Genomic DNA, 12,797 nt, shown 5'->3' with positions numbered 1-12,797 from the left:
ATCCCCTGGAGACTGGAAACATCCACACCAGGTGGTAGTGTCAGCCTAATGAAGCTGCTGCACAGACACACGGGAGGGCCCCAGAGTCCCGCTGGACCGATCACGGCTGACCAAGGTGCTTTCCTCGCCCCAGGGGGAGGGGGTAGGTCCTCACTTATCAACCAGCACATTTGGTTGGCCACGTGAACCATGTTGCAAGAGAAGCATTGTCACCGATAAGTTCAAGATTGCAATCTACACGCTTCATTCAATAACAGTCCAATTATAAAGTAATTACCCCAACACAAGCATAAACAATAGCTTTAGAAACGGCACGAGGCTCACTGAAAGAGAGAGCACTTGAATCTTCTATGCAATCTAAATTAGTTTTGGTTTTTATTTTGGTTTTTGATGCTGCTTTTGGGTAGCCCAAGCACATAAAACGGAGCACTTTGTTCCAAATACATAATATAAATACCATATGAAGGAGCTTGAATGTATATGATATGATATTTTAGGGGTTATTTATACAATGTCAAATGTTTATCTATCTATTCAACATTTGGCATTGTACATGCACACAGATATACAAACATACTGTACATATATCAAAAGCATTTCTTCCCTAGTGGAACATGTTTTGTTATACCAGAACAAAAGATATTGACTTTTTTTTTATTTTCAGCGCAAATCCCACATCACCTTACTCCTGCAAGGTACCAGACAGTTTAAAGCCATATTCTCCCAGAATGCTCCAGTTTGACTTCTAGGGACTTAGACAAGGAATGCTTTCTCCTACACTTACCAGATTTCCACTAGCCTCCACTTAAAACGACAAAAGACAAAAATCTATAGAATCCAAACAAACACCCCATTTCTTCACCATTCCTTATTAAGATGCTGTTACCAAGAGCAGACTGCAATGTATTCCTTTTTTAAAAAGAATGTGTGCACTCTGTCCAGTATTCAGGCACACTCAAGCAGAACTACAAGAGAAACTACATGACAAATTCATACCTGGATTTTTCTGGTATGTTGATATCAACTGAGAGCAATTTTAGAACAATATGCCTTTAAATATGTTGGTGTTATTGCCGTGAAGCAACGTTGGTTTATGTAAATTGTACAGTAAATAAAACTCACGTGTTACTAATAATGTATGGGATGGCATACACTGTAATTGCAGGCAACCATATGGACAAAGTTTACTTTAAAATATTTTTGGAGTGACTGTTAGCATTATACAAGTACGGTACAGGAAATCAAATATCTGATGTAATAAGGGCAGTTAAACATGTTTCAAACCAACTCCGGGTGTGGAAACACATCTTTAAATGCAAGAATGTCTACTGTGTACGATATGTTTGCATCAATCTTAATGATGGTTAATCGCCAGAGAAAGAAAAAAAAATGTAAACATTTTCAAAAGTTGACTACCATGATAGAATTTATTTTAGCAAATTAGCTATTCATGGAAATGCTGGAATTGCAATCCCATACTTATGCACCCTGCAGTCACAGAATGACTATCATAAGTGAACTATTAGTGACCTTGTGGGGGCCAAGTTCTGATGACCAAGCCTCAAAAGTCACTGCCACTGTCCAGGATCAAATTAACTAGGTTCAGACGCTAGAACGCTCCTGACCTCCAACAATACCTAATAAACTTAAAGCATTGTAATACATTACCACCTAGCATAGCACTTTAACTTACTGTAGTGTCAAAGTGTGACCTCACTGTAATCGAACAGTGCTCAAGCAAATTTAACAGCTGCCCTAATATTAAATTATAGAAGTCTTTCTCGGCTATTCTAATGAACTGAAATCATTAGGTAAAAGCCTGAAGTGCGTATCTCAAATTAACCCTTTCGCTGCAGCCCAGACAGTACAGATCCAGTTTGCAATTACTAATGAAATGAATGTCACACCTTACAGTACATCAGTGGTATTCACTCCCAATCCAATACCTTGTTACATTCCGGCCTTTTATCACTTAGTACAACACCGGGGTTCAATTAAACAATTAAAGCTGTGTTGGAACAAGGCTCTGGACCATTTATTTCAAAACTTAAGAATATAGTTGAGGGCTCCTGAGTGGAGCATCCAGTAAAGGCGCTCCGCGCGGAGTGCAGGATGTGCCCTATAGCCTGGAGATCGCAGGTTCGAATCCAGGCTATGTCAGAGCCGACCGTGACCGGGAGTTCCTAGGGGGCGGCGCACAATTGGCTGAGCGCTGCCCGGGTAGGGAGGGCTTAGGTCGCCAGGGGAATCCACGGCTCACCGCACATCAGCGACCCCTGTGGCCGATAGGGCGCCTGTGGTTCTGCAGTGGAGCCGCCAGATCTGTGTTGTCCTCCGGCACTATAGGTCTGGTGGCATTGCTGTGGATCTGCAGTGCGAAAAATGACGGCTTGGCAGGAGCACGTTTCGGAGGACGCGTGTTCCAGCCTCCGTTTCCCGAGTCGCAGGGGGGGTTGCGAGCGGTGAGCCGAGGATACAGATAATAATTGGGCATGCTAAATTGGGGAGAAAAACCGGGATAAAAAAATTGGCGACGACTAAATTTAAAAAGAAAAAGAATATAGTTGGAACAAGTTCCTTGACTGGAATGGTTTGCAAGGGCCATGGGTGAGCATCAATACATTACAAACTTTGAGCAAATATTGATTGAAACAGTTTTGCATGTTGGACACAATTTATTTGAGGTTCACCTATTTGAACATTTCTGACCACCCATTACCAATTATACAGAATGTACACTGTTTAAGAGAACAATGTGGGGTGCTGATGATGTGTTAATATGTTTAGGCCATTGCGTAGTATCAACCTTTCCTACACTGTAACAGGAACCCTTATTAAAATCACAACACAACCACACTGTTTCATTTGCTTTGCACTGCTATAAACTTTACACTGGTACTTCTAGAAGGCCACCAATGCACCACCACTCAATAGTACTCTGCTTGCACAGATTACTCTGCTTTAATATAGTCAGCCACGCAGTCATAGTAAGAAACACTAAACAACCGTCCTGAAATCAAACATTATTTAAATTTGGATGTTCTATTATAAACAATGTCAAACAACCTCACTAGTGCCAAATGAAAATTCACATCTCTAAATGACTGTGACAAATGCACCAAAACAAAACCAAAAAAAAGGTTTAACTGTTTCAAAGGTGACTCTCTGTTTATATTGGTTTTTGAACATCACAAGCGAGAGAGTTTGGGCATTCATCGCTAATGAACTTAGGCTCGGCTCGCTCCGCATTTCCTGTTGAAAAGTTTCCCTAAAAGCCGCTGAGCAAAGTATGGTTCTGCTTATTGCTATTTGTCTGGCAGGGTCCCAGTCTGTAATGGCCCATTCCTCTTGCCCACGTGGCTCTATACATTTCAGCCTCATTCACACCGATGTTCCTCAAGCATGTGACACATGACTTAAATGGAGCAAATTAAACTGTCTTCCCAGATATCCTATCACATTTGTAGCCCTCATTTTTCTGTTTAACACATGGGTAAGGCACCCCATTATCTGCCTACAGAGGTCGACCTCAGGATATTAGATTCTGCCACAGCTCTCCCTTGTACTGAACCAAGGGGAAACACTTAATCACCCCTGCCTTTTCAAGAAAAAATCAACTTTAAATTTGCCATGATGAAAAATCAATAAGCCAGTAATTGCTTGGCTTATCATCGTGTGGAGGAACAAATTGCGAGGCGCGGCTTGGCGTCCACACAGATTTGGCTGTAACACACGGAGTTTCAGGATCACTGGGTTAGAAAAGGAAAAGGTCTCAGAGTGATAATTAAATCTTCTCATAGTGATTTTCTGCCAAATTTATTTCCCACGGGTATATAACTCTGATTCACTGCTTACAAGCCAGGCATAACTAATCATTTCAACGTGGGGCAACACACCTTGGGAAGAAGAGAGAGAGAGAAAAAAAAATCAATTAATGTAAAAAAAAGAAATATAAATGTATCTTCTGAAATCAATGTTGTAAAAAATGTACATAAACGTTTCCATGTTAATGAAGCAAGCATGCAATGTAGAATGATGAGTATGATTTTATTTTTTTTCATTTTCTGCTGCCTGGATTATGCATGGTACTTACTGTAATATAGTTGAGCAAACATGAAAATGTCAGTAGTGGTTCAAATTGCGAACATGTGTAAGGATGTGTACACAGTATAAATATGTATAAGCGTAATAATAAAAACTGATCAATGATAAGCTACTTGTACCGCGAGACTTCTTTTAGAGATTGTGGAAAATGTAACTATTTTTCCCAATATTAAAATGAATATAAACTGTGTTTCCTTAGGAAAAACAAAAATCAATATTCAAGTTTTGTTTTTAGCACATCAAAACAAACCGGTAACAAATCATAAGAATCCTGATATGAGTTTGTATAAGAAACAATAACTAGTTATCATCTGTAGTTAAAACACTAAATTCCAAATAGAAATTGTCATTTATGCTCACACTGACGACATCTTGCTCAGTTAAATCTATTAATGTTACTTGAACTCAACACCACCTTTATTGTAAAACGGTTTTACAGGAATACACGCAACAAACACAGCTGTGGATATAGATCTAGTAAAAGGTTATGATATACTGACAATATCATCAATAAATGCCAGTGTACACCCATAGGATTTTTTTTTTCAATATTAAAGCATTGCAACCAAATGTTAAAAGCAAAAACAAATAAAACATGTTGTAAAAATCATTTTTTTTGTATTACGGTTTGATAAAGGCAGATTAAAAGAGAGTAAACATGGTGTTTACCAGATTCTAAATTTCTTAGCATGTCCTTCAAGTGGCAGAAGGGACCGTGATAATTAAAACATTTAAAGCAGTGTGAGCCCCATGTCTCTGATCTGATGCTTGGGTCAGCCGCTTGTAGATTCTAATTTGTCCCCCATTTGTATTCATGACAGGAAGGCACTAAATATTTAACAGCAGTCCAGCAGGAGTGTGTATTGTTGGGCTTGGAGGTCAAATAACTTGATTTCTGAGCAGATTATACTTAGCATCACTGTCCAATCGTTCTCTGTTTTGTAATGAAAATACAATACAAGTAACACAAGAAAACTATTACTAAAAGCTAAGTGCTATTCTAACCCTTTTCAGAAGTAGGTACTGTAATGATGCATTTTATAATCATTCCATAGATTTAGTTTAAAAAAAAAAAAAAAAAAAACACAAGATATTTTTTTCAGAGCTGTGTTCCTGTAACAGTGGCTGAACTTTCACATTGATTACTGCAGAGCCCAAGGAATACTTCCCAAAAAAAAAACTTTTTGTAAACATCACCCTTTCTATGTCTTTTAAACCAATAAAAGTGATGGCAGCAGCAATGTGGAGTAGTGGTTAGGGCTCTGGACTCTTGACCGGAGGGGTTGTGGGTTCAATCCAAGGTGGGGGACACTGCTGCTGTACCCTTGAGCAAGGTACTTTACCTAGATTGCTCCAGTAAAAACCCAACTGTATAAATGGGTAATTGTATGTAAAAAATAATGTGATAGCTGTATAATGTGAAATAATGTATAATAATATATCAGAATAAAGTAATTTTCCCACAAAAGTGGTAACGGAAAATTCTAAATGCATCAACATAGGCAATCATTTCTTCCCCTATTACAATTTTTTTTTTATGAAAATGTGAAAATTAATAAAAAGAGGCAAGCTAACCCCAGTCCTAATTAAGATTAGAAAAAAAAGAAACACGTTGCCTAAAAACTAGGAAAGGAGACCAGATTGGTGAGCATGACAATGTAATCTCCACACAGACAGTTTGCAGGCTGCATCAGTAGTGATTGACAACACAGCTAGTTACATCCTGATGAGGTGTAAATGGCATGCGAAGATGACAGAGGAAAAACCTGACTACATATTTAATAGCCACATAATTCTCGAACAGCAACACAAACAGGTTCAAATTGCACTTATGACCTGCTGTATACCCACTGTAATTAACAACCCTTTTTCTGCAAAAAGATACTATTCTCAATCTTTAAAGCTATTTATGGTCTTGTTTACCTTTCAGACCAAAGGTTAAAAACATGTAATCATTTCTCTCATTAAAATGAATGGTAGCAATAGCAATGCAAGACTGTGGGCACATGTTAAGGGCTATTTAAGGTCTAAACACTATGAACTATGCATTTCAAGTGTGGGATTTAAAACTAGAATTTTTTAGGAAAGCTTTTTAGAAACAAATATTCCTCCCATGTAATAACCCAACATCTAGCTATATATTCTTAAAGTCTATGTGGAAACTACTTTATAAAGAGTCTTACATCATTAAAACAGTTGAATAATATAATCATAATATTTGCAAATGTTTTTTTTTTTTTTTTTAATATTATATTTAGTTTTCAAATGTACACTTCCTTATACTCATACTAATTTAAGAGTACAAAGTTTTACATTGTATTGTAACATTTATTTTTAATACTAATAAAATAGCCTTTCGAAATCACTTCAAAAGACTTGTAGCAAGAAAGAAAAAAAAATGAAAAGGCATTATGAATCAAGGCTTTGATCTTTGCACACACAGTAATGCCCGGACTGCTATTTCTCTTTTTCTTTTTAATTAGCCAAGAGTGTGAGCAGTGCACAAAAGAAACTGCTCTGTTTAGAAACCTACAGATCTTTTTCTTCAGAATGATATTACTGTAATGCCTTTTAAATGTAGTAGTTATAATAAAAGTATCATATAAAAGACACATACACTTCCTTTTCTTTTCAAAATGCACAACTGCTTTATGCATTATAAAAGGTTGTTCTGTGTTTCAAGCAAAACACAGTATCCTTTATAAAAAAAAAAAAAATAAAAAAAAAGAAATGCTGGCTGTGCACTCTTCACCACAAGACTGTTACAATATAAAGCCCGTCATTCCTTCTGTCTCAGCTCAGCCCAAAAAATGAAATCAAGGGACATACAGCACTAAAGGCTACTCAATAACGATAAGGTTTACTGTACTCTGCAATGGAAAATGAATGAGTTAGCAGATGTTTCTTAAAGAGCGTGGAAGAAAAGACAGCAGGAGCAACTTATTTTCCTTCCCATTTAAAAAAATAAATAAATAAATAAATAAAATAAAAAATCTATGTAAAGTTCCATTACATAGATTTTCTGTTTCTTGTTTTAGGAGTTGCAGCACTTCCCACATGAAGCCATTATAAGCAACAGCTTTTACAGTACTGAATGCCATATGGCAGCAAGGTGTGGGTTTTCACAAAGGTGGAAAGAAAGTAACTCTTTGCACTGAAAATACATTGGCCATCAACAGCAAGGTACCCTACAACATCCCAATCAGGACAGTGGTTTGGGCATGAAAATCAAAGATAGCCATGCAAAGATAGGTATTTGGATCTCAAGTAGCAAAAAAAGAAATAAAAAAAATAACATCCATAAACTAAATTAAAACTACCTATACATAACTTTTTTTCTACTTTATTAGAATCCAGTTAGACCTGGCATATACGATTACATTATATAATCACAGTGTTCTGAATGTCTGGCATTTATTACATGTGCCATTCAGATGTGAAGAGGAGTAATTCAATTCGGAAAGGGGAAAATTCATGCCCTGCGAGGCGTTTATATGCACAAACCTGAATTAGCGAAGGTCAGAGGTACCATTAGGAATACAAGAGTAAGAGGGTTTGGGCATGCAGCCAGAAATATGGTCATCCCAATGCAAGAAACTAAAACGGTGGGGGTTTGGGGACCCCTTGAATCTTTCAAGTGCACACACCAGCTAACTCATTTAATTAATTAAATACATATCTTCAGTTGCACACAAAAAGAAAGCAATAGCTGTCTAACTTTACTATCAAACTTTAGGTACTGAGTAGGGAGGCATGTAAATAAATAAATAAATAAATAAATAAATAAATAAAAACACATTAGCGTACACAGTGTCCATTGGTGGCAGAATAAAACTAAATCTTTCTATCTTCCAAGTCCATTCTGAATATTCAGCACACTACTGTGCTTTGTTAATGGACATCTGTGGTTGAGTAGGATGGTTAGAAGGAGGCAAAGCTTTACATTGAATAGCTATTTCTAGGGCCAATCACATGGGACAAATAGTCGTTCATCTATTTTGGTACCTATAAATCAACAGTAATAAGAAACAGAATACAAACCAGCACAACATCGCAATGGACACCAATTCAGAAACAAACCCAGCTTTATCCAGTGCCAAAACTAGAAGCAAGCTAAACTCCCACCTTCCTTGTTCATTATCTCAGGATTGTTACATTACCGTCTTCTTTCTTCTTCCTCGCCTCCTCCTCTTTCTTCTCCTTCGCTTTTAATACTTCATCAGTTTCAGCTGCAATAGAAACAGATCAGGGTTGAATGAATCTCTCTTTCTCTCATGTATTAACAATGTTGATCTCGTAGATCTACTGCAGACAGTAGCTCAGATTTTGATTGAACGAAGCTATCCCAATAGCCATTTCTCCCTTTTACACAATATCGGTGTGGTGCACAACAAACCTGTTTAAAAAAATATGTATGTCAGTGGATCTTCTACATCTCGATAAAATGAGATAACTTATTATTTTATTTTATTTTGTGAATCCATACATTTGGCTCCTATATATACAAATAGGATGGTATCAACTGCGATTACAGGAAAACTTTAGTCACTGGTTTAAAACTGTGACTAAAAACCTGGAAAAGTATATGTATACTTTATATATTAAAAACACTTGAAAATCCCGTTTCGGCTATTACACAACTTTTAAAAAAAAAACAGTAAATATGTTAAAGAAGATTAAAAATCTAACGGGAAGTAAGGAGGGACTATCAATATACTCTGTAAATTAATTACATTTCTGTTCTAGCACATCATTTATTCCGAAGCATTAATGTCTCAAAGGAGCCATTTCCCTTTATTGCTATATTGCTTACTGCCTGATGAGTGAACTATGTGAAAATCAGTCTCTAATAGCATTACACTTGATGACTTTAAACTTTAAATAAGTACTGAGCTATTAAAATGCTACCTGGCCGTTAAGGGAGTAAAAAGCAGAAAACTAAGCTCAACAACGATAAAATAGATTCAATTAAATTAAATTAATTGTTACATTAAAGCAGCCATCAATGGGCAGAATGATTCCATGCACTGTAGACAGCAACTTAAACTGTTCTGTCAACATGCCTTGAGTGACTTTTTCAAAGGCTACAATAATGTCTTCAAGACAATACCAGTTTCAGAAAGTAAGCACTGCGACAAACCAAAAAAAAGATTAACTATTACTATTATTTTATTATTATTTATTTCTTAGCAGACGCCCTTATCCAGGGCGACTTACAATTGTTACAAGATATCACATTATACATTATTTCACATTATTTTTACATACAATTACCCATTTATACAGTTGGGTTTTTACTGGAGCAATCTAGGTAAAGTACCTTGCTCAAGGGTACAACAGCAGTGTCCCCCACTGGGGATTGAACCCACAACCCTCCAGTCAAGAATCCAGAGCCCTAACCACTACTCCACACTGCTGCCCAACTAAAAAAAAAAAAAATAGATTCCATAATTCCACAAAATATCTACGTATGCACAAACCATCATGCTTGCATATTACCTGTTGATGTGCGCAGCAGATAAATGAAAATGAATTTTATAATGTTTTGATCTGGATTGTATTGCAAATTAATTTGTTGATTTTACATTTCTGATCCAAAAACTAATTTATATATATATATATATATATATATATATATATATATATATATATATACACACACACACTTTCCCAAAATGTTGGGAAGTTGGCTTTTTTGAGCAAAAACTTACATTATATATATATATATATATATATATATATATATATATATATATATATATATATATATATATATATATATATAACCAAGATCATATTTTAGGTTCTTCATGAGATTTTTGTTTGTTAGATTTTCATAGCAATTTAACAAGGTTTCAATCAATGTAAATTAAAAATGATTGTTTGCATTCCGTTATAAAAACATTCATTCATGAAGCAAACTCTTACATTTTGCTGGTAAACATGTTTGAAATAAAAACAATTCTAAAGTAGGCTGCGCCACCGTGTAGTATGCACTGCCAACTATATTACACGGTCATTAAAAATACAGAGGGCCACTAAAGCCAGTGCACCCGGCTAATTTGCAGAGAAATTCTCACAAACAAAGTGGCTGTCACACTCGGGCATGGGAAATTAACTTAATGTTATGGCCTATTTCCAAGTTCAATAAGCAGTATATGGGAGAATGATCTTAAATAGCGTATTCCAAAAAGGCTTTGAAATCCTCATTAACTACGCTAAAAAACACTGTTTGAGGCTATCAGCTAAATCACATTGCCATGCCGCCAACACACACTACGACTAGATAACAACCAGAATGTGTGCTTAATAGTAAATCAAGAGGAACATAAAATTAACTAAACAAGCACTGTGGGTTTAAGGCTGCTGTAGAAGGTTTAACTTTGGCATGTATAGGCTTTTGTAATATTTTGTGTATATGTAATGCCAGACTGCATCCTATCAAGAATGTTTCGAACCAGGCAATAAAAACAAACTCTTCGAAATGGTAAACACTTTTACTTCATTTACACTTCATTTCGTTTCTGCTGGAAGGACACGGATAATAGAAATCTCATTGAAATCCAATTTGGATTATATGTGTAATTGTAGATCTACCCCTTGAGTCATGTAAAATGCTAGGCTAATGTTTCATTCAAATTATCCCGCTCCAAACCACATTCTACTCTTTACAACCATCTTCAAAATGTATTAGCAGAGCTCATTAGAGTGAAATTTAATAATGCAAACATCAGGTGGATTTCAAGAACCTCCATTATCAAGCGAAGATGGATGGCTTATATATAGCTCTTGGGCCAACTGGGCACAATTTAGATTCAATAAACTAGCATGCCTGAATTTGATTTATCTATTACAGTATGGTAGTTTGGTCTTTCTTAGTGATTTCCTATTACTCCTTAGAAAGAACAATTCATTGGTATTTTACAAAAGGCTGGGAGGTCAGCATGCAGAAATTATATTAAAGAAAAATGTGAAACGTGTTATTAAATTGCAGTATGCCGTGAATATATAAGCTATGGTAAATCTGGGCATATTTCTGTTCTTTGAATTAAAGGTGGCTCAACGGATGATTTCTTGCATACACAGTAAGCCATTTCATTGTAGTAAAAATTAAGAAACAACAATAATTTTAGAATGCATCATGCAGCCTTTAAAAAAACAACTTTGTCATTGAGATATATATATATATATATATATATATATATATATATATATATATATATATATAAATTATGAAATCATCAGCCATAAACTACTGGTTGAATTGATATTGTTGGTTGAGCTGTAAAGAGCCCACATGGATATCATCCAGACTTACACTGCTCAGAGTCGTAGCACGGTGTTTTGGGCAGCTTGTGAAAGGGTCATGCCTCAGATGACATGAACTCATTGCTTAAATGACATCATTCTCAGCAAGAGGACATTGATCGTATTTTAAAACATAAAATAAATAAATGAAAAAAAAAACAAAAAAACGCTTGACCTCTAAATTATTTCTGCATGCCTGTGTGCAAGACACTGACTCAGCTTACATTGTGTTAAATCTACCTTTGTCCAATGGCGACTCACTACAGGTTCAAATAACAAGTTCACGCAGGACCTCTTACAAGGAAAATGAACATGAATTTCTGTTTTCATACCATGTGGGGATCAAAAAAATGCTTGGAAATACCACAGATACCAATACATCTGATCAGATCACATTGTCTCTGCCTCGAGAAAAACAATACATTTGAATCCTGTGTGATTAATTACACAGGCCTAATATCAAACAAACACGTTTGGAAAATTGCTGGTATTCTTCAGAAACCGAAGTAGCCAAAAAGACCTTTGATACCCCATTAGCGATGGTTTGTTAGTTTGCATCCTGTTTGACTGGAGGCCTTCAATTCCTTAAGCAGTGTTTTGAACACTTAGGAGATTTGATTGAAGCTTTCATTTTCAGATTTAGTTTGCACCTCAAGAGTTCTATTCCTATTCAAATTTCTTTAGAGAATTCAATGCATTATTGCCGAAATGATCACAGCAGAAAATCTACCTTCCCTTCATCTCGGCAAAATATATACATCTATGTTTTCAATTGTGTAAAACGCACACTGTGTAAAATTAGTGGTTGTACCTTGGGAATGTTCTCCATCTCATATCCCCCCAAAAATAGGCTATCCATCAAGGAAAGCATGTGTTTGAAAGTCAGAACTAAATCTAAAATAAACAAATGAGTGATCTGAGCAAAAAGTCCTGCTCTTCAACAAGCGTTTGGGTTCAATGTGCTTGGAAATAAGTTTTTTTTTTTTTTTTTTTTAAGAATTGCAATTTTTTTTTTATTTTTTATTTTTGTTTTTTACTGTGTTGTGTTGTTGACAAAACAAAATATCTGTTCTTTTATTTACTTTTATCTTCATCTAGTCTACAAAGTATATATTTCTTTATTTAAAATGAAAAGGAATTTAAGAATAAATCATCTGGATGAATGCAAGGCAAACATTATAATACTCGCTGTAAAACATGGTTGGTGATGTAATGCACTGTACTGTAGAAACATTAACGAACTGCCTTGGGATTTCTTTCACATTTCTAACACACTTGTATACAGTGCATACAGATTGCTGTAATGAATCAGCATTGAAAAACTATTGAAAAATATATCAAACACTTTTAAAAGTATCTGCAGTTACCATGTATTCCTTTTTTAA

General features: G+C 35.7%; 1 protein-coding gene across 2 annotated transcripts in view; it reads right to left on the bottom strand.

Annotated features, from left to right (window-relative positions):
• The window catches only part of LOC117416476 (serine/Arginine-related protein 53-like), a 106,781-nt gene that overhangs the window by 10,395 nt on the left and 83,589 nt on the right, over window positions 1-12,797 (bottom strand). For both annotated transcript variants that reach the window (XM_034027584.3, XM_034027585.3), the window contains exon 7: window positions 8,265-8,333. In XM_034027584.3, coding sequence (XP_033883475.1) covers window positions 8,265-8,333 — 69 coding nt within the window. The remainder of the gene's footprint in view (window positions 1-8,264; window positions 8,334-12,797) is intronic.

Source organism: Acipenser ruthenus, chromosome 12 (assembly GCF_902713425.1).
Source record: "Acipenser ruthenus chromosome 12, fAciRut3.2 maternal haplotype, whole genome shotgun sequence".
In the NCBI taxonomy this organism is placed as follows: domain Eukaryota; kingdom Metazoa; phylum Chordata; class Actinopteri; order Acipenseriformes; family Acipenseridae; genus Acipenser; species Acipenser ruthenus.
Note: the sequence above shows the minus strand (reverse complement) of the source record. Positions and strands in the feature narration are given on the sequence as shown.